At 55.9% G+C, this 21,921-nt stretch overlaps 2 protein-coding genes across 2 annotated transcripts in view; both read left to right on the top strand.

Moving 5' to 3' along the window:
• Positions 1–21,921, top strand: part of SRCIN1 (SRC kinase signaling inhibitor 1) — a 47,446-nt gene extending 25,525 nt beyond the window's left edge. Inside the window, 8 exon segments of the mRNA XM_017878988.1 lie at positions 1,493–1,623; positions 1,754–1,901; positions 2,226–2,472; positions 2,969–3,203; positions 4,827–4,981; positions 5,274–5,426; positions 10,001–10,147; positions 20,166–21,921. Coding sequence (XP_017734477.1) covers positions 1,493–1,623; positions 1,754–1,901; positions 2,226–2,472; positions 2,969–3,203; positions 4,827–4,981; positions 5,274–5,426; positions 10,001–10,147; positions 20,166–20,300 — 1,351 coding nt within the window. The 3' untranslated portion in view covers positions 20,301–21,921.
• LOC108533949 (nascent polypeptide-associated complex subunit alpha, muscle-specific form-like) lies at positions 6,219–9,393 on the top strand. The gene is made up of 2 exons (XM_017878989.1): positions 6,219–7,511; positions 8,513–9,393. Exons 1-2 carry the CDS (start codon positions 7,248–7,250, stop codon positions 9,161–9,163), a joined length of 915 nt encoding a protein of 304 aa, XP_017734478.1. The 5' UTR covers positions 6,219–7,247; the 3' UTR covers positions 9,164–9,393.

Below are 21,921 nucleotides of genomic sequence, written 5' to 3'. Positions count from 1 at the left end.
AGATGGGACGAGGGGTACAGCGGCATGGAAAACAAGAGCAGCTCCCAGGCACTGAGCCCTTGCCGCCTGCATTAGCTCATCCAGTCCACCTGATGGCCCCCATGAAGGGGGAACTCTTTTCTTTTCTGTTTTTTTTTTTGAGACAAAGTCCCACTCTGTTGCCCAAGCTGGAGTGCAGTGGCACGATCTCGGCCCGCTGCGACCTCCCCTCCTGGGTTCAAGTGATTCTCCTGCCTCAGCCTCCCAAGTAACTGGGATTACAGCCACATGCCACCATGGCCGGCAAATTTTTGTATATTTAGTAGAGACGGGGTTTCGCCATATTGGCCAGTTGATCTCGAACTCCTGACCTCAGGTGATCTGCCCGCCTTGGCCTCCCAAAGTGCTGGGGTTATAGGCATGAACCACCACACCTAGCGGGGAATTCTTACCATCCCTATTTTTTAGACGAGGAGGTTGAAGTCCAGAGATATTAGGTAACTTGCCCAAGATCTCTCCTCTGCCAAGGGCAGAGCTAGGATTGGAGCTTGGATCAGTCTGACTCTAGAACCAAGTTTTCAACTACCATCTTCCTGCCCTTCTTGGCTGCACTGAAAAGTTTGGATGTTAGCCTCAGGATGATGGGATCCATTTAAGGTTCAATGGCAGGAGGGATGACCTGATCTGATTTACAGTTTAGAAGAATGTAGGGTCTTAAATGACACAAGTTCAGCATACACTAGCTGAAAATCTAAAGCAGCTTTGGCCCTCAGGAAAGAGGCTGTGTGGCTGGATCATTTGGGAGAAGGGCAATGAACATGGCAGTTTCCCCCGAAACAAGAGACCTCCCCAGGGGCACGTGCTCTGCCTCTGGTTCCCTGAAAGGCAACCAAGTTCTCTCTGCTTCCTTGGCAGAATAGAATCAGGGGATGCAAGTTACAATGAGAGATGCTTGGGCAGATATTGCTGAGGATCAGAGCTTCCAAGGGGTACAGATGGTACAGGGCACCTCTTAGGGAGAGCTTCTGAAGTCTCCTCATCTCTGAGATTTGGCATTGCAGATTTTACTTGAGCATGTGGTCTGGTGGCTGGCTTTTATGTTTGTTTGTTTTTGAGACAAGGTCTCCCTCTGTCACTCAGGCTAGAGTGCAGTGGCACAGTCACGGCTCACTGCAGCCTCAACCTCCCGGACTCAAGCGATCCCCCTGCCTTAGCCTCCCCAGTAGCTGGGACTACAGGCACCTGCCACTACACCCAGCTAATTATTTTATTTTTTTGTGGAGACGAGGTCTCCCTATGTTGCCCAGGCCGGTCTTGAACTCCTGGGCTCAAGAGATCTGCCTGCCTCAGCCTCCCAAAGTACTGGGATTCCGAGCATGAGCCACCACGCCCAGCCTCCTGCTTTTACTTTTGATCCAACTGGTGGCCTGATTTCTTTCCAGCTGCCCAATTTCAGGGGGCTGGGCTGGCATCTCAGGCCAAAAGAGCTGAGAGGGTCTCTCTGTGGCTGCAGTGACCTGGAGAAATCGGTGGAGAAGATCCAGAGGGACGTGTCCCACAACCACCGGCTGGTACCTGGCCCCGAACTGGAGGAGAAGGCACTGCTGCTGAAGCAGCTGGGGGAGACGCTGACGGAGCTCAAGGGTGGGTCTGGGGCCTGCGAATGCAGCATGTTGTCCAGGGCGGGGCAGTCTGCCATATTCCAGCCACCATCCCCTCCTCCCAGTCTGCGGTGCTTTCTCTGGCCCCGGCTCATACCTTCCTGTCTCCGAAGCTCACTTCCCGGGCCTGCAGAGCAAGATGCGGGTGGTGCTGCGCGTGGAGGTGGAGGCGGTGAAGTTCCTGAAGGAGGAGCCCCAGCGCCTGGATGGGCTCCTCAAGCGCTGCCGCGGGGTCACGGACACACTGGCCCAGATCCGAAGGTCATTCTGTCCCTGACCTCTGATTTCCCATGGGGTCACACACTGGGCCCAGACCCATAGGTCAGACTGAACCCTTACCCCAACTCCCCCAAAGGTCACTGACGTGCCGACTGAACTGGCACCTCAGCTCTGCCTTGTGACCCCTGCATGCTGTAGACCTGGCTTCCTCTTATACCAGGGGCAGTCACTCCTCCCCAGGCCCTCCCACCTCTCCTGCAGCATCCCAGGATGCTGCCTCCCACCCCATCTCCCTCAGGCCAGCCTTCCCGCAGAAGGGTCATTACCTGCTGGCCTCACAGCTGCTCCCAACTCTCCCAACCCCAGGCAAGTGGATGAGGGTGTGTGGCCACCCCCCAACAATCTCCTGAGTCAGTCCCCAAAGAAGGTGACGGCAGAGACTGACTTCAACAAGAGCGTAGACTTCGAAATGCCACCCCCCAGCCCCCCGCTGAACCTGCACGAGCTGAGCGGACCAGCTGAAGGAGCCTCTCTTACCCCTAAGGGGAGCAACCCCACCAAAGGCTTGGACACTCCTGGCAAGAGAAGTGTGGACAAGGCTGTGTCTGTCGAGGTGCTGGGGCCAGGGATTGTGGATGGGGCGGTGAGCCAGGTTCACACATTCTTATGACCATCCTTCCTAAGGTGGGGAATGCCAGTCATGTGGGTCTTTTTCCTTGGGGGAGGAGGGCCAGTGCCCTAATGGAAGTCTAAGAAGCATAATGAGGGTGACATTAGCCCTCCTAGACAGAAAGCATATTACGAAGCTGCAATAATCAAAGCATTATGATGTTTGCCCAAGAATAGACTATGTAGTCAGTGAAATAATAGAATACCCAGAAATAGATCTAAGTTTATCATGAACGCAGTATATAATGAGGGTGGCATTCCTACCCATGGGGATGCCATGTCATACCCACGAGAAGTCAAAGAGTCTTCCTGAAGGTGGGATCAAATATGAGGCTTCCTTTTCTATTCCTTGCCTCTGTGGCTTGGGGGAGGAGGCTGAGGCCCCAGAGTTCCTGGAGCAGGAGAGCTACCTTGGTCCTGACCCCTGGCTCCCTCTTAAGGCTGCAGAGCGAGACTGGGAGGAGAAGCGGGCAGCCCTGACCCAGTATAGTGCCAAGGACATCAACCGGCTGCTGGAAGAGACACAGGCAGAGCTGCTCAAGGCCATCCCTGACCTGGACTGTGCCAGCAAGGCCCATCCAGGCCCGGCTCCCACTCCAGACCACAAGCCCCCCAAGGCCTCCCATGGCCAGAAGGCAGCGCCCCGAACGGAGCCCAGCGGGAGGAGGGGCTCAGGTATGGGGAGTAGTAGGGCTGGTGAGGAGCCCAGCATCGGGGAGTGCCCTCCTCGGGAGCTCAGGCTGATGGGGGAGGCACTGGGGACTCAAGATCATTGTGGCCGGGCTGCCAGACAAGGGAGGCCCTGGGACATCAGCCGCCACTAAAGGGAGACTGGGACCCAGAAGGACAGGCCCAGCTGGATTCCATCCCGGCTTTTCCCACTGTCTTGGGAAGGGAGCCGCTGAGAGGACCAGGCAGGGAGGACAAGCAAGTCCAGGCAGAGTCATCCGCCTCCACAACTTGGCTGGGTGCATGCCACAAACCAGGCTGTGTTGAGGGTGGGTTCCAACGCTGATACTGACACAGTTCCCATGGTCCCCAGCCTGAGTCATGGTCCCGGGGTAGGCAGAAATCCAGACCAGAAGTGGCAGTCATTCCTTCATTTTATTCATTCCTGCAATGCATATTTGTTAAGCACCTACTGTGTGCTAGGTGCTGGAGATATGGAAATAAGACAGGGCTTGCTTTCAAAGAGCTCAAAGTTTAGTGGGGGAAATAACGCTGACAGTTGTGTGTATCAAGCACTTGCTCTGTGATAAGAACTGTTCCATTGCTTTTAATGTATTCATCCTTACAGTTTTATAACAAGCCCAGGAGGCAGGTACGGTAGTTATTCCCATTTTACAGAGGAGGACATAGGCTCAAAATGATTAAGTAATCTGTGCTGGGTCATGCCTAGTATGTAAACCAGAAATAGAATGCAGATGTTAAATGTAGTAGCAGAAGTGAATGCCGGTACTGTGCAGTCCTGGTGGAGGCCCTAGGAGGGCAGGAAGGCTTCCCTGAAGAGGTGACTTTTCACTGAAGTCTTGCAAATGAGTGGGCACTTCCCTAGCCAGTGAGAGAGGGTACTCCAGGGTGAGGGAACAGTGTGTGCAAACGCCTGGAGGTGTGTGTGTGTGTGGTGTGGCCTCAACAGGGTCCAACCTGGGAAGCAGCAGGCAGAGCTGAGGCTGAAAGCCTGGTAGGTGCAGAGGTGCTGGCCTAAGGAGTTTGGACATCGTTTGGGGTGGTGGGGAGCCACTGCAAGATCAAAGGCAGGGGAATGTCATGGTTAGAGTGACCTCTCTGCAGGTTACCCTGGAAACAGGGCTGGAGGACTAACTGGGGGAAAGGAGAGCCCAGTGGGAGGGGCCAGGATCCCTGGAGGAGAGATGGAGAGCTGAGCCAGGGCAAGGGTGAGGGGCAATGGGAAGGAGGTGGTTAGAGCAGTGCCTCTCTAACTTGAATGTGCATCCGTCACCACAGGATCTGTTCAACCAGATCCTGATTTAGCAGCCCAGGAGTGGGGCCTGAGCTGCAGTTCTGACAAGCTTCGAGGCGCTGCCAGTACTGCTGGTCCACAGACCACACTTGGAGTAGCAAGAGTGCTGTCAGGAGAGGGACAGGGCTTGGAGCTGGCGTGCAGGAGGAGATAAGAGAAGGAGGGGGCCCTGTGTTCTTGCCCCCAGGCTTTCCTCTCACTTCCTCCTGGTCCTCCCTGGAGGAGGAAGCAAGGTTTATCCCCTTCAAGTTAAATGTAGTGCACTGACTCCAGGGTTGCAGGCCCGCTGACCCCCAGCCCCTTGGTGCCTGCAGATGAGTTGACAGTGCCCCGATACCGCACAGAGAAGCCCTCCAAGTCACCCCCGCCGCCCCCTCCCCGCCGGAGCTTCCCCTCCTCCCACGGCCTGACCACCACACGCACTGGAGAGGTGGTGGTCACCAGCAAGAAGGACTCAGCCTTCATCAAGGTACCACTCCCACCTCAGATAGAGGGCCGGGGGACTGAGTTAGGATGAATCCTCAGATGACTTCTGGAGACCCTCTGGGGTGGGAAAGAGACCCCTTTCTCAGAGAACATGGAAGGAAGAAGCGGGTGGCTGGTGGCAACTTTGTCCTGCTAGTTTGGGATTCCGGGTATGTGTATTTGCCTTAATTCCATGCTAGGCCCCTGTCCGTTGAGGGACACCATGGGGCCTGGGAGGTGAGCTGGTGCTGAAGCCGGGCAGAGCCTGGCCTTGACAGGGGTCCCGGGCCTTGCAGAAGGCCGAGTCCGAGGAGTTGGAGGTGCAGAAGCCCCAGGTGAAGCTGCGCCGGGCCGTGTCGGAGGTGGCCCGCCCAGCCTCCACACCACCCATCATGGCCTCGGCCATCAAGGACGAGGATGACGAGGATCGCATCATTGCAGAGCTAGAGGTAGGTCAGGGCACACCTGGCCCCCAAGGTCTCAGCCAGGCCCCCTTCTCTGCCAGGCTGCCCCCAGGCCAGGTGACAGGATGAGACAGAAGATGGGCTCTTGGGCTCCCTGTGGAGCACTGGCTGTTCAGACCTCAGCCTTTTGCCTTCATTTCTTCTCCACTGTGAAATGAGGGGTGGGGGTCTAAAGTCTTCTCTCCTTGCAGATTTGAGTTTTTAAATTGTAGTCTCTGAGTCCCCCCAAGTATCCCCAGACCTCCTGCACTCTGAAAACCCCATATCCTAAGATTCGGAGATCACCGAGTTTGGAGACCCCCCATCCCCGAGTGTTCCGAGATCAGCTCATGCTTGAGACCCCATACTTGAGTATTCTGAGGACAGAACTCTGAGACTCTCATGCCCCATGCCTCGACTCTCCCAGCGGTGTCAGTCACCACACTCAAGCATTCTCAGCCACCCCCAGCCCCAGTGCGGGGCCTCTGGAGGTGACCAGATGAGAGCAGAGAGGGCCGGCGGCCATGGCAAGGGACCAAGGGGTGAGGCTGGGGGCCGATGCCATCCCAGGCCACCCTCCCCAAGGATGCCAGGGCCACAGGCCAGCACCCCCCTCCTCCCTGATGTCCCCTCCTCCAAACCTGCCCCCACCTTCTGCTCCCCAGGTGTTTGAGAGAAGCTCAGTGTCTTCCCTCCCCCCCACGCCCCGCCGCCAGCTGATCCCCACCTTGCTGTCCCCCCAGGACCTGGGGCCCCCCGGGGGCTCAGCCCCAGGCCCTACACGGAAGGTAACGGGGCTGCTCCCACTTCTCCCAGCTTTCTCTCTGCCTGTGCCCCCACAGCTTCCTCTCCTCACCTCCCACGCTAACCCGCTAAAATGCCAGTCACCGTCCCGAGTCCCGCCACCGCCACAGCCACTGCCACAGCGTTACACGTGGACTCACCCCTCCCCCACTCCAAGGACAGGCGCATAACCCTTCCTCCCTGCTGCCTGCTGGGGGGGCTCCCCGAGACTCCAGCAGCCTGGATGTCTGATGGCCCCTTGTGTCTGCATTTTCTCACGGGCTTGCTGATGGAGGCCTCAGTATTTTGTTCTGGTTCGCAGTCTGAGCTTAGGTCTGGCCCAAAGGCTGAGTGTGGTCTTGGGCCAAGATTGGAGTTTGGATCTTGCTCACAGGATGACTTTGGGTCCAACTCAAAATCTGACCTTGTCCTGAGCCCTTGCCTAGCCCCCACCTCCATCTTCGCTGCTCTGCTGCCTGTGCCGGGGAGGACTCTGTTTTTCCCACTAGAATCTATGCCTTGCGCTGGGGGCCAGGACGCCACAGGGGTAGGCTCTTCTACAGCCTCACCAGCCCATGGCCCACGTTGCTCTCTTGGACAGAGAGCCTGGGATGGAAGAAAGCCATGCCATTCCTTGGCTGCTGGTTCTTTTGGCATTGGGAAGTTCTTCCTTCTCTCTAACTTCAGTCCTTGCTGCTGTCCTGCTGCACTTATTTCCTCTTTATTCTTTCCTGGGAATTTGGGGGTGAACCTGCTGTCTGCACCCCACCCCTGGGGACTGTGTTTGGGGAGGGGGGGAGGGGGAAGGTCTGGAAATCTCTCTCTCTGCCAGGTCAGGTTAAGGCCGGGGCCCTCCGCTCTGGGGAAGGAGAGCCTCCCATGTGCACACATTCCCTGTCTGGGGCTCCCTGGCCCACAGCAGGCTCTGTGCTGATGGCCACCTGATTTCTGGCCTGGCTGGAGGCCTGGTGGCACTTTGGTTTCCTGGTAGGGGAAGAGCAGAGGGGCATCAGATAGTGGACAGTGCCTTCTGCTGGGCAGGGGATGGGCACAGAACAGTGTGAGGAACCTCTAGGACGAGCTCTATGGAAGGGGCGCCTCCTGGACTGGCCGTGCCCTTGGCACTTTGGCCCCTCCCATCCAAGCCCTGCCCCTTTCTGGCTCTGGGAGCCCATCCTGAGGGGCCCAGTGGACAAGGCCTTTTGCCCCTGGCTGACCCTCTGCATCCTGCGGCAGCATCGGGCTGTGGAGCCGGGCGAGCATGAGGTCGCCCTCTCTGCCTCCCCAGTCAGCACCCCCCGCTTCCAGGTAAGCAGATGGCAAGGCTGGGTGGGTTCCTTTGGGAGGGGGTGGTTGGGGGTCCCTGCTGCCCCTCCCCGTCTCCCCATGGCTCCCTTTAGTGGAAGGAGCACTGGCCTTGGAGTCAGACTATCTGGGTTCAAATCCAGGCTCTGCCACTAACTAGCTGCGGGTGGGTGGCCTTGGGTGAAGCATGTAACGTCCCTCGCCCTGGTGAGACCAGCAGTCACTTCACGGGTTAAGGTAGGCACTGAAGGTGAGGAAGGATGTGACGGCAACTGGCACAAGCCTGGTGCTCAGAGTTAGACCAGGATTCACTCATGTCGGGGAGTGGTACTTGGGGCTTCCCTCTGTGCCCTCACCGAGGCCAGGGCCAGGGATGCTGGCACCGGAGCAGGTGCCCAAGGGAGCTTTGCCCGAGTGTGTGTGCAGCAGAGGATTTGGCAAGGGGCAAGCCCCACCCCTTCCAGCTGTGAAGCTCTTGGGGAGAGCACACAAAGCTGGGGTTGGCCAGAAGTCTCTGGTTTGAGATGCCAGAGGCTGACATGTGGTCTCTGCCCACACGGGGCCAAAGGTTTCCATCATTCCATTCATTCCAACAAATAACTAATATTTATGAAGCACTCACAACATGCCCAGCGAGCTCACTTCATCCTCCACCGGCCCCACCTTGGTGTTGAGTCATTGCACAGATGGGCATACTCACAGGAGCAGCCCTGAGACCGGCTCCCGCAGGCTCACATGGGTGGTGTGAAGTAAACGTGTGCCTGCCCTGGCCAAACCGGCACCTTTACTGGAAAGTAGGAGGCCGTGGGGTATGGTGGGAAAGACCTGAATTCTGGTCCCAATTTTGCCTCCAACTTACTGGGTAGCCTCTGTCAGGACCCTCCCTGCCTCAGTTTCCCTATCTGTAAAAGAAAGTGGCTAGGCTCACCTAACTGTAACCCCCATTTTAGCTTGGGGTTTGGTTGTAGGAATCATACTCTTCCTCATCTTCCTTCTCCCCGCAGGCTGCCCCAGGTCCCAGGGCCTTCTGCATCCCAAAGATCATCTTGACAGAGTGTGCCCCTAGCCCTCCTAGCCCGCCAGAGGCCAGACTTGAGGAACTGGGACCCAGAACAGCTCCCACCCCAAGACCACGGACCCTGGCTGACAGCGGGAGGGGCTGGGATGGCCCACAGGCCCCGCCAGGGGTAGTGGGAGAGACTCCTGGGCCGAGGAGCAGCTTCGTGCCCTGGAAGGAGGGGGCAGCTCTGAGGAGACTGGGCAGAGGAGGCTGCAGCCTAGAGGATGGAGAAGCCAGGGTACCCTGTCCTCAGGGACCAGCCCAGGATGGGACTCCGGAGACCTCTACTGCTGACCCCTACCCAGAGGAGATCCTCAAGGACTCTGGACACGATGCCCAAACCTGCAGTAGGGAGCACCAGGGCCAGGCTGCTGCCAACTCAGGCTGTGCCACATGGGGCACCACTGCCCAGCGGATGGACAGCCTGGAGGAGACGCTCCGGGAGCTGGAAGCCACCCTGTGCAACATGGGCACAGACCCTGCCGTGGGGTCCCCTGGCAGCCCCCCACCCCTACCCCTCGGCCCCCAGGTGGCTGCCCCCTCTTCATCCTTCCCTGCTGCCTTCCTCCTCCATTTCCAGAGTCGGACGGAGTAGGGGGCGGCAGGAATGCCAGGCCAGCCCCCTCCTCCCACCAGCCTTCTCTCCCCTCTTATCACTCTCCTGGGAGCCTGGTGTCAAAGCAGGGTTTGCAGGCAGAGTCCGAGGGAGGCTGGGAAGCCGGCCTACCCAGGGGTCGGCCAATCCCCAGCCTTGGCAAGAACCAGGGCCTCTCCCCTTCTGCTCTGTATCTGTAAACCAACAAATAAAGTTCTCTCCCCACCTTCGCTCTCCACGCTCCCTTCCCCCTCCTGTCTGACTCTCTGTCTCTGTCATCTCTCTGCTTGCGCCTCTGGATCCCCAGTGCCCCGTGGGCAGGACTGGTACTTGGGGAGGTTCATGGGAGCCAAGCTTGCCCATCCCTAGGGAGACCTCACCTCTATCCTCCCCTTAGGAGTAGAATGTGGGCCTGGGGCTGCCTCTCTGCTCTGTGTGCCATTATAGAGAGCCCCTCGCCGGCATGTGCACTCAGGTCCAGATGGTGCCCCTTGCCGGGAGTGGGGTTGCTGCTGGGGACCCTCACTTTAGCAGAGGCTCCCCAGGGAGGGCATCAGCTGCCTCTGGGCTACTCAGGGAAGCCACTGAAGAGCTCTCCCTCAAGAGCTGTTGGGAACCTGGCTGGGGCCCCATCCCTCTCCTGCAGGGAGACCATAAATGGGTACTCAGAGAGTAGACCTGGGTTCTGGACTGGGATGTGGAGCCAGAGAGGGGTCTCCAGGTCTCAAAGGTCCCACTAGGGAGGTCCTAGCCCCCAAACCCCACCCAGTGCTAGGGTTCCTGTGTGATTCATCCCACGTGCACCCAGCAACTGCAACCCTGTTCCTCTTCTTGCAGAGTGGCGGAGGCAGCGTACCGCCCATGAAGGTGGTGACTCCGGGGGCCTCTCGGCTGAAGGCGGCCCAGGGCCAGGTGGGCAGCCCCGACAAAAGCAAACATGGCAAGCAGAGGGCCGAGTACATGCGGATCCAGGCCCAGCAGCAGGTGAGGGCAGGGACTGTGGGGGCCACCCAGGCCCGCTCTGCTGCATGCCGCGCCCCTGCCCAGCTGGGCATCTCCTGCCCCTGCTCCCGTGACCAGCTTTCCCAACCTCTGCCCAGACAGACCTTCCCTGCCAGGACTGCCCCACCCACCCCCTGTGCCATCTTCTCTCTCCTCCTCCCGATCCCAGAGCTTTGGATCTGGGTTGGCACATGAGTTCTCAACCAGGCACCTCCCTTCTCAGGAGTTCCCTTACTCAGACACAGAGAAGACTCATCTCCAGCTGCCACTGCTGGCTCCTGGAGGAGGGAGCGGGTTTGTGACTCCAGCAGCCCCAACGTCTGGGTCCCTGGCCTACCCTGGGGTGCAGAAGGGGGATTTTGCGGCCCTCTGCTTCCTGCCATTCTGTTTCTCTCTCCGCTTTCCTCTCCCTCTTCCCAGGGCTCCGCCTGCTATTCAGGGCCCCGCTCTCACCTCAGCCTCCCTCTTAGCTCTTAGGCCACCCCTAGTCAAGGGAGAAGCCAACTTTGCATCTGCTTTTCAGCCTTGTGTTTGGGTTTCGGTGGGGTCACCTCCCATCTTTGCAAGGTGGGGTGGGGACAGGGCGAGGCACTTTGGCCCTTGGGAAGGGTAGGGGTGCAGCAGGAATTGCAGGGGTGCCGCAATCTCTTTCAGATCTAATGAGCAGGCGCGGGGGCTGTGTGGAGAGTAGACACACCTCACCCGTGGGTGTTTATTGCCCATGTGGTCTGGTCAGAGGCTGCAGGGTGGCTCCTGGACCTAGATATTGTGAGAGACCCTTAGTGCACTCGTTTGATTCGGTGAATATTTATGAGCAGCTCCCGTATGACAGGCCCATTCTGGGTGTGAGGGTGGGGGCTGTGATGTGTCCAGGTGCTCTCACTTAAAGAAGGTTCTAGACTCAGAAGCAAGATGTTAGAGAAGGTTCTAGACTCAGAGGCAAGAGGTTAGAGATGGGTGAGTCCATCTCTTTTTCAGATGAGGGGACAGCTCAGAGAAGGAGAGGGGCCTCCCAAAGGTGCACAGCAAGGTGGCATCACAGCCAGGATCGGAACCGTGGGACCCAGGCCCTGGGCACCTTGGGTCCCTGCCTCCCTACTGGCTCCCAGGAGAATCTCTCAAAAAGCATCCCTCCGGCCCCTCGAAGCCTATCCACAGCTCCCCAACTGCCTCCTCATGGCCCCCAGACATTCTGCGAGCCTCATCTCCCGTTGTTTTTCCTGCCACTGCCAGGGATGAGTTCCCCTTGTCCTGTCCAGGCTGGACCCTCCTGGGTGCCCAGCAGAGCAGCTGACATTGACAGAGCTTTCACTGGGGCCAGGCACACGCATTATCTCATCTCACACTCACCACACTGAGGAAGGTCTATTACCCCCCTATGGCAGGTGGGGAAACAGGCTTAACCCAAGGCCACATGGCTGGCAAGTGGGGGGCAGGACACAAGTCCAGACTGCCTCCCTCCCTACCACAAAGTGCTTCAGCCTCTCCAGCAGGCCCTTCCCTTGGCTCTAATTATGCTCCACTGTTTCCCACCCTAGTTCCTCGCTCCCCAGAGCCCAGCTCCTCGGCTGTGGTGTCAGCCTCACGCCTTTATGGCCCAGCCTCCACCCCATCTCCGGGCTTGCCTGGGTCTCCAGTGGTGTCCAGATGGGCTCTTTTCACCCCGCTCCCCCACTGCTCTGCAGCCTGTGGCCTTGTAGACCCCCCACACCTGCATAGGGCTGTGCAGACCCTCTGTTCCACAGAATCCTCTCTCCAGCCTCCACCCCGAGCTTCCGGGCTCCTTTCTGAGCAACTCCCTCTTTTTTTGAGACGGAGTCTTGCTCTGTCACCCAGGCTGGAGTCCAATGGTGTGATCTCCGCTTACTGCAGCCTCGGCCTCCTGGGTTCAAGTGATTCTTGTGCCTTAGCCTCCCAAGCACCTGGGACTACAGGCTACCTTACCACACTGGCTAATTTTTGTATTTTTAGTAGAGACGGGGTTTCACCATGTTGGCCAGGTTGGTCTCAAACTCCTGAGCTCAGGTGATCCTCCCACCTCGGCCTCCCAAAGTGCTGGGATTATAGGCGTGAGCCATTGCACCCTGCCTGGGCGACTCGCCTTTGCCCGCCTCTTCCCTTTCCTGTGCCCCATTCCTCAGCCTCTTCTCCTCACACCATGCCTTTCTCTCCTCAGGCACCAGGCACTGCTTAGTCCCTGCCCCCACCCGCATCTCCATTCTGAGCTCCAGTCACCCACACACGCTTCCCCGGGCGTCCCCAGGCTCCTCGCAAGTGTGCATCCAGACACAATGCTCCCCCGATCCTGCCGCCCCAGCCTGTACTAGGCTGCCCCAGCTGCTGTCCCCCTCAGGAAGGGTCGCCCACACCCAGCCTTCCTAAGCCCCTCTGTGCCCCTGTCTCACTTCCAGTGCTCCAGTAGCCTTTCTTACAAACATGGCTTCTTTCTGGTAAAGTAATACATGTTTCCTGGTGGAAATTTTATTTTATTTTATTTTATTTTATTTTATTTTATTTTATTTTTTTGAGACAGAGTCTCACAGTGTCACCCAGGCTGGAGTGCAATGGCACGATCTCGGCTCCGTGCAACCTCTGCCTCCTGGGTTCAAGCAATTCTCCTGTCTCAGCCTCCCGAGTAGCTGGGATTACAGGCACCCACCACCATGCCCAGCTAAATTTTCTATTTTTAGTAGAGATGGGGTTTTTCACTATGTTGGCCAGGCTGGTCTCAAATTCCTGACCTCGTGATCCGCCCGCCTCAGCCTCCCAAACTGCTGGGATTACAGGTGTGAGCAGCCGCGCCCGGCCTCCCTGTGGAAATTTTCAACAGTGAAGTATAGAGAACCAGGGGAAAACCATCGCTATCTCATTACCAACATGCATGGTCTTCTAAGAGCTCCTTGTGACTTCTGTCACCTCTAACTGATTTCCCAAGACCTGGGGGTGGGGAGGGAACTTTGTAAAATGCAGATTTGATTGTCTCTGTGTGTGTGTGTGTGTGTGTCTCTCTCTCTCATACACACACACACACACGCCCCTTCCAGCTTAAAATCCCTGCCCCGGCCCCTGGTAGATGATAAACCCAAATCCTTCGTGTACGACCCAGGGCCCTTCACAGCAGCCTCAGCTCACCCTGCCCCTCCACCCCACACCCTCGGTGTGCTCCAGCCACGCGGGTCACTGGCGGGACATGCTTCACACCAGTTCAGCCTGTGGGCTTGGTCAAAGCCCTCTGTCCTCTCAGGCCCTTCTTTCACCTGTACAATGGGGACAGAAGTACCCAGCCTGGTCCTGAGCTCACATAATGCCAGGTACAGGTGAGAGCTTGGAAAACCACAGTGAGCTTTACGGCGGTGGGCGGGGGGAGGGAGGGGCAGCGCTCAAGGCCTTTCCTTCATCCCGTGAGTCTAAGCTGTCTTTGACAATGTTGAGGTAGAGTAGACTAGAAGTGCCGGGATCAGGGACACAGAAATTGGAAGTAAGAAAGTTCTAAGATGGAGGTGCATTGCAGCAGGGCATGACCCCACAGAGTAGTCAGAGGAAGTGACTGAGGAGAAGCCCGTGAATGTTGTGCTTAGGATCCCAGGGAGGGACAGGAGCCAGGTTTCCAGGCAGGCAAGGATCAAGGGCTTGGTGTAGACCTGAAGCTATGGATGCCCCCTCTTCTATTAGGGCTAAGAAATCTGCTGAACACCTGCTCTATCTTCTCAGATGGCTCAAATGAAGAGGCTTTTTTTTTTTTTTTTTTTTTTTTTTGAGATGGAGTCTCGCTCCTGTTGGCCCAGGCTGGAGTCCAGTGGCGTGATCCTCGGCTCACGGCAACCCGCCCATCTCCGGGTTCATGCAATTCTCCTGCTTCAGCGCTCCCTGAGTAGCTGGGATTACACTGGTGTCTGTCACCAATACGCCCAGCTAAATTTTTTGTGTTTTTGGTAGAGGGGTAGTTTCACCTATGTTGGCCAGGCTGGTCTCCAGAACTCCTCTGACCTCAAGTGATCCACCTCGCCAAAGTGCTGGGATTAAGCAGGGCATGAGCACCACGTCCACCGCCAAATGAAGAGACTTGAATGGAAGGACCACAGCAGAGGATCAGGGAGAAAACAAGGGATGCCAAGGTAGCTCATGGAGCACCAGAGCAGAGGCTGTGAGCTCCCCTGGTCGAAGGCAGTGGGGCAGGTGTTTAGCGAAGTCGCCAGAGGGCAGGAGTAGCAGAGCTGGCTGTGGAGGGGCAAGCTGGCTGGCCTGTGAGCACAGCCCCAGGAGGGAGAGAAGAAGGGAAGGAACTCTACCCTCTTGACACTTTTGGGAGGGCTAAGACAGGAGGATCAGCTTGAGGGCGCAGGAGTTCGAGACCAGCCTGGGCAATATACTGAGGCACCCCCCAATAATTGGTTCTGGGGCAATGGAGAGGCCAAGTGAAAGACAAACAGCATACCTGTTAGGTACCAATTTACAAACTTTCATACTTAAGGTAAACTGTGTTGTCATGGCTGCATCCCCATAGCAGCCGTAAGAATAGTGCTTGCATACGTAGGCACTCCCCAGTAAATATTTATGTTGGTGAATGACCGATGAGTTTGCATTGAGAGGGCCCAATTCGCAGATGGAAACAGATCAAAGCAAAATCTGAAAGGTTAAAAGACAATCGCTATAATGGGTTACCATTTTTGGCATGTTATGGCTGCGGGTGTTGGTGGCTCGGGTCTTACGCCCAGTTGCATCAATCTCGTGGTGTGCATCTGGTGCTATGAGACCTGTTATCCATTTGCAGGTGACGGAACATGAGGGCCCCGAAAAGAAAAAAAAAAAAAAAAAAAAAAAACAGAGAGATAGTGGCAATTAAGGTCACAGCAGTTAAAAAGGTGGCAGAGCTGGGACTTAAACCCAAGGTCCAACCTGCTAGCAAATGCTGTTGTCTTAGTAGCTGGATTTGTTGCCCCGCAGGGAGCATAACGCTCATGGTGTGAGCAAGCCTTGATGGGAGATATTTTGCGCTTGACGAGAATTCTAGAAGTGATACTGTTAACAAAAAACAAAGGTTGAATAGAGGGGCAATAAAGGCAACGCTGGGCTTCACATGTGTCCAGTGGAATGCTTTCAAGCTGCAAGGAAGCAGGAACCCGATTCAAAATGCTTAAACAATAAAAGAAAGGTACTGCTGTAACCAAGAAGGGCTGGAAGCAGGGAGAGTTGCAGGGTTGGTGAATTCAGCCAGGCTGGGATTATCTCAGGACCGCCCAAAGTTTCTTGCAATTTGGTCCTGTTGTCAATTTTATTATTTTAATTATTATTATTATTATTATTATTATTATTTTTTTTTTTTGAGACAGAGTCTTACTCTGTCACCCAGGCTGCAGTGCAATGGCGCAACCTCGGCCCACTGCAACCTCTGCCTCCTGGATTCAAGCGATTCTCCTGCCTCAGCCTCCCAAGTAGCTGGGATTACAGGTGCCCACCACCACGCCTGGCTAATTTTGTATTTTAGTAGAGACAGGGTTTCACCATGGTGGTCAGGCTGTTCTCGAACTCCTGACCTTGTGATTCACCCGCCTCAGCCTCCCAAAGTGCTGGGATTACAGGTGTGAGCCACCACACCTGGCCTATTTTATTATTATTTTCTTTCTTTTTTTTTTTTTTTTTTTTTGAGATGGAGTCTCACTCTGTCACCCAGACTGGAGTGCAGTAGCACGATCTCGGCTCACTGCAATCTCCGCCTCCTGGGTTCAAGCAGTTCTCCTGCCTCAGTCTCCCGAGTAGCTGGGATTACTGGTGCCTACCACTGCACCCGGCTAATTTTTGTATTTTTAGTAAAGATGGGGCTTCACCATGTTGGCCAGGCTGATCTTGAACTCCCGACCTTGTGATCCACACGCCTCAGCTTCCCAAAGTGCTGGGATTACAGGCGTGAACCACCGTGCCTGGCTTTATTTTATTATTATTATTTTTGAGACAGTTACTCTGTCACCCAGGCTGGAGTGCAGTGACATGATCTCTGCTCGCTGCAACCTTGACCTCCCCAGGCTCAATCGGTCCTCCTGTCTCAGCCTTCCAAGTAGCTGGACGGCAGGTGGCACCACCACGCCTCACTAATTTTCTGTATTTTTGGTACAGATGGGGTTTCGTCACATTGCCCAGGCTGGTCTCAAACTCCTGACCTCAGGTGGTCCACCCACCTAAGCTTCCCAAAGTGCTGGGATTATAGGCATGAGCCACCATGCCCGGCTTCACACAGCTGTTTTTATTTATTTATTTATTTATTTAAAAAAATTTTTTTGAGATAGAGTCACCCAGGCTGTCGCCCAGGCTGGAGTGCAGTGGTGTGATCTCAACTCACTGCAACCTCCACCTCCGTGGTTCAAGCCATCCTCCTGCCTCAGCCTCCCAAGTAGCTGGGACTAAAGACGTGTGCCACCATGCCTGGTTAATTTTCGCATTTTTTGGTAGAGTTGGGGTTTCACTGTATTGGCCAGGCTGGTCTCAAACTCCTGACCTCAAGTGATCTGCCCGCCTAGGCCTCCCAAAGTGCTGGGATTACAGGCCTGAGCCTGGCCTCACATAGCTGTTTTTAGAAGCCGGAGAATCTTTCCCAGAAGCCCCCAACAGACCACACCTCTTATCTCACTGCCCATTCCTAAATCAGTCACTGGCGAGGAGAAAGGAATTTCTCCAATTGCCATAGATTTTGTCATGATCCCCACACCCCCCACTTGGGGCTGGGGAAAGCCCAGCTTCTCCTGATCCACGCAGGGCTTAGCAAGGAAGGAGGGCGTGGGGGCTAGGGAGGGTGGCCCTGGGAATGGCCCTGGAGGTGGAGCCAGCAAGGTCTGTAGAGGCAAGAGGTTCCACACTTGTCTTGACATCTGGGCTTCTGAGTGTGAAGGGCCTGGGGAGCATGGACCCAGCGAGAGCAGGCGGCCGGCTCTGATCCCCAGGCAAGAGGGAGGTGTGCAGGGTGCTGCCCTCTGGGACCAGCTCAGTTCTCCATGCCTCCCCCAGCTGAAAACTGGACATGTGTGAGGTTTCTGCCTTGCCACAAAGGTGACAAAGTTCTGCTTCTCTGGACATAATTGGAACCAGCAGGGGAGGATGATGGGTGAAAGGAAATGACAGGAATCTTCAGAGATAGCAGCTGTGTCACCTGAGAAGGGTTAGCGGCGCAGGCTGGGGTCACCAGGCACAGCTGGATGTGCTTCCTCAACTTCGGGAGAGTGGGTTGTGGACGGTGTGGCCAGAGTCTCCTGGGAGGGAAGGTGGCCCGAGAGGATTTTAGAAAGCACATGCTTGCAGAAGTGGTCTCCATGAAGAAGCGGGACAGGGATGAGGCATCCCCATAAACTGGTGAAGCTGGATGTCTAAAGGTCTTGCACTGGCTGTTGTGGGGAGAAGAGGGACCTCGACTGGGTGAGGGCACGTCACCTGCCTGAATATAGGAGCCAGGTGGTGGTGCCGGAAGACAAGTGTTCCAAAGACCAAAGCTTGAAATAGAACGAGGCTCTTGAAAAATGTTGAAGGGGCAGGAGCAGAAAAAGCAGCTTTTACCTAGAAGATCAGTTCAGAGGGAAAAGGACAGCCGGGGAGAATCAACACCTTGCCAGGGGACATAGTGAGGTGTGAAGAGATGTCAGGGGAAACTGGGCAGTGCTCCTCTCCCATCTGGCTTTGGGGGAAAGAAATTTAAATGGGAAAGGCTAGAGCAGAGGAGAGGCAGGACTGAGCCCAAGGTAAGTGACACAACGGTCAGAGAGCCTCTGGTTCCCTTTAGATGAATTTGTCTCCAGGCCCAGGTACTGGGGGCACAGAGAGGGCAGGGGCTATGCCCGACACATGCTGAGGACTGCGTGAGTCTGACGACCCTGTGGCTGGGCCCTCCCTGGACCGCCTAGAACTCCCTTGAGTAATGGATGAGCAGAGGAGAGGGGTTAGAAAACCCAAACAGGGCTGGGCGTGGTGGCTCATGCCTATAGTCCCAACCCTTTGGGAGGCCGAGGTGGGCGGATCACCTAAGGTCGGGAGGTCGAAACCAGCCTGACCAACATGGAGAAACCTCATCTTACTAAAAATACAAAATTAGCCAGGCGTGGTGGCACATGCCTGTAATTTCAGCTACTCGAGAGGCTGAGGCAGGAGAATCGCTTGAACCCGGAAGGCAGAAGTTGCTGTGAGCCAAGATTGCGCCATTGCGCTCCCGCCTGGGCAACAACAGCAAAAATCCGTCTCCAAAAAAAAAAAAAAAAAAGAACAAGGAAGAAAAGAAAAAGAAAACCCAAATGGGGAACTTCCGCTTTAACTTAAATAAATAGATAAATAACAAAACTGAAAAGAAAACAAGGCCTCATTCTGTCTCCCAGGCTGGAGTGCAGTGGTGCAATCACGGCTCACTGCCACTTCTACCTCCTGGGCTCAGGCCATCCTCCCACCTCAGCCTCCTCCACAGGCACACAACATCACACTCAGCTATTAAAATTTTATTTTATTTTGTTTTAGTAGAGATGAGGTCTCGCCATGTTGCCCAGGCCGGTCTTGACTTCCTGGGCTCAAGCAATCCTCCTGCCTCAGCCTCTTAAAGTGCTGGGATTACAGGTGTGAGCCACCACACCCGGCCCCGGTTTTGATTCTCATAAAAGGGAAATGTAGATGACAGACTACACTGTGGTGAGCAAAACCCAGGTGTATCGTAGAACCAACCATCTGTGCACCTGTAAAGGAGAAATGGTGAGTGCAGCCAGCGCTGGTTCTTCACTGTGAGCCAGGCAGGCTGCTGGAGACAGGGCTTGCTTTAGACTCTAGCTTCTCCAGCTTCTCCGCTGCAAGGCATCTGAGAAAATCCCCTAGCAGCAGGGAAGTACAGGGAAGTGAACGACCCTGCCCAGACCTAACCTCAGGGTGGTCTCTGGTGGCTTGCCACAGCACCCTGTCTTATCTTTTGGATCTTTTTTTAAATCTGGGTGATTCAGTTCTCACACTAGTAGCTAAGCAAGGCCAGGAGGGACAGTGATTACAATTACAGAGAGAAACCCGGGTCTGTGTAGCCTTAACCCAGTGGATCTCAAAGGTAAGTGTGCAGCAGAGGCACCTGGGGCGCCTGCTTAAAATGCACATGCATGAGCCCACACAAGAGATGGATTCTGGAGGGGAGCCCAGGAGTCTGCATTCACGATGCATGCCTGGAAGTGATGAGGTAATGCATGTAACTCTCAAACTGCACTTTGGAGACCGCAGCTCCAGAGGACAAGCCTCCAGGACCGGTGGAGACACGGGAGTCCACCAAAGGTGGGAGGAGGATGAGGGGTCAGTTCTACTGACCAGTGAGGGCAGGACGAGTCATGAGGAAGTAGCCTCCTGTTACCAACTGGGGTGACAAGTGCTTGCAGGATGCACAGTGGGGCTTCCTGCACTGGGCCAGAGCCTGGTGCGGTAGCACCTTCTTCCCAGATTTCCAGGTGGTGGTGGTGGAGGTGGGCGTGCTTGAAGTGTTTATTCCCCACTGGGAGGATAAGCACCCTCCTCTGTTGCCACCAGGATGAGGCTGGAAGGGGCTCTGGCTGTACAACAGGCCAGTTGGGACTAGGAACCTTTCCCCACCCTGCCCCCGCTCCCCCGCAGGGCATGTGCCCCTGTCCCAGCTAACGTTTCACTTCTTCTTCCTCCCCTCCCCTCCCCTTCCCCATTCCCACCTCCCTGTCTGCCCGTCCTGGGCGCGGCCTCTCCTGTGCTTCTCTGGTCACTCTCTGCTTCTCTCTGCTCTCAGTAACTGTGGGCCTGCCCTCCTGCTCTGACCACCTAGGCCCTTTGTCCAACCTCGTGCCCCCTCCCTGCCTTTTCTGTCCCCGCCCCTCCCCATTCAAGGGACCTCTCTCTCCAGATGCCCCTCTGGCTTCTTCGTTTTGCAGTTAATTTCCTTGGATTTGTGGAGGTTTTCCACTTTTAAAACTTCAGCTGGGGGCCAGCATGGAGGTGCTCCCTTCTGCTCTCTGACCCCTGACCCCTGTTTTTGTTCCAGGCCACTAAACCATCTAAAGAGATGAGCGGGTCGAATGAGACCTCGAGCCCAGTCTCAGAAAAGCCCTCGGCTTCCAGAACCTCTATCCCTGTATTGACTTCCTTTGGGGCAAGGAATTCTTCCATCTCCTTCTAGAAGCCCCTCACCCTGCTGCCCCGCCTGTCCCCCTCCCTCACTCCTGCCATTTCTCCCCTCTCTTCGCTTCATCTCCACCCCACCTACTCTCCAGACCCCCTGAGGGGTGCGCCCTGCAGAGGAGGGTGTGGCCCTGCTCAGCTCCCTCTACCCATCCTCTGTTGGTGTTTTTGGTTTTTTTTTTTAACGATTCACTTTTAATTATCTTTTTTTTTAAACAGTAAAACTAAAAACCAAACACACCACCTTCCTTGATCTGTTTCCAGCTGGCCTCTCACTGGCCGCACCTGTCACGTCTCTCCCTCTTCTCTTTCACCACTCTTTCCCCTAGTCCATCCTGACACTCCTGCACCCCCTTCCCGCCTTCCCTTCACTTCCCAAGAATACTCCAAACAAACTCTGAGCCACGGAGACTGGGAGCAGTGGGAGACCCCTCTCCCGTTTCTTGGTACTTTCCTGGAGGAACGCGGGGACATCGGACCAACCCATACATCAGGCCGGAGAGCGGGGTGCAGGGAGACTGGCCTTGGAGACGCCCCACTCCCTGTCCAAGCTCGGACAAGACTGCGACCTCCTCTGTGGCTGCTCTGCCTCCTCCCACTCACACCCCAGTGGGCCTGGAGTAGAGACGGACAGGCTGGAGACTAGGCCGGAGCTTGAGAGGCCTCAGGGCGGGTGTGAGGCCATGGAGTGGAGGACAGAGGCCCTTTGGTCTGCTGGCTGTGGAGGGTGGGTTGCATGGACAGCCGGACATCGGGGACACTGCCTTGGGAGAGGGCGGCCCGGACGGGTATTTGTTACTTTTAGTTTCCTGATTTAGCACTTTAAATGGCATTAACTTATTTAATGAGGGTGGGGTGGGCAAGAATGAGGGGCCTAGAAAACCAGGTTTTGTGGCCTGCAGTTGGGGGAAGGGTCTGGTTTGAGGGAAATGGGAGGGTCGAGAGGGGCTTGATGGAGAGCAGTGAAGACACCTGGGACCCCGAGGTGGGGTGACTTGACCTTCAGTCATCCTCTTGGTGATTTGAGGGTTTTCCGGGAAAGGATGAGATGTAGTTTTTCAATGGGGCTCTGGTGACCCTGGTGAGATGTCTGAAGGTCCCTGAGGCCTGACCGTCCAGCCAGTGCCCCTGGCCTGTGGACGCCCTGCCTGCCCTGCAGAGGCGGTTGGCAGTGCCACCTTGCTTTTGGCCGGGTTCTGGGGAGGCAGAGAGAGGCCAATTTTGGTTCTCACTCCTGGCCGCCCAGAGGGCACAGTGAGGAGCCAGTAGGGAGAGGATGGGAGAAGAGGAGGAGGAGGAGTGGGGTCCCACTTGGAGCACAAAGTGAAGCAAGCACAGGGGAGGGGGACTCGAATCAGTCCCCCCAGCAAGCACAGAAAGGAGGAGCTGCGCAAGAGGCAGAGCCCCCCAACCCCTGGGGCCTGGCTGGGGAAAGCCTGCACTTGGGGAGCGCCGGAGCTGCTGAAGGTTTGGGGGGAGGGGCACTGGGGTTGTGTTTCTCCATTTCTTTTTCCGTTTTTGCCTTTGTTGGTTCATCCTTGTTTTCTAGCTTTGGATCATTTTGTACCAAGGCGAGCAAGCCTTTTGAAAATAACAAAAGAGGAAAAAAAAAATCCCTC

The sequence above is a fragment of the Rhinopithecus bieti genome, unplaced genomic scaffold (genome assembly GCF_001698545.2).
Source record: "Rhinopithecus bieti isolate Rb0 unplaced genomic scaffold, ASM169854v2 scaffold_10685, whole genome shotgun sequence".
Taxonomy (NCBI): Eukaryota; Metazoa; Chordata; class Mammalia; order Primates; family Cercopithecidae; genus Rhinopithecus; species Rhinopithecus bieti.
This window is presented reverse-complemented; position numbering and strand designations above follow the sequence as displayed.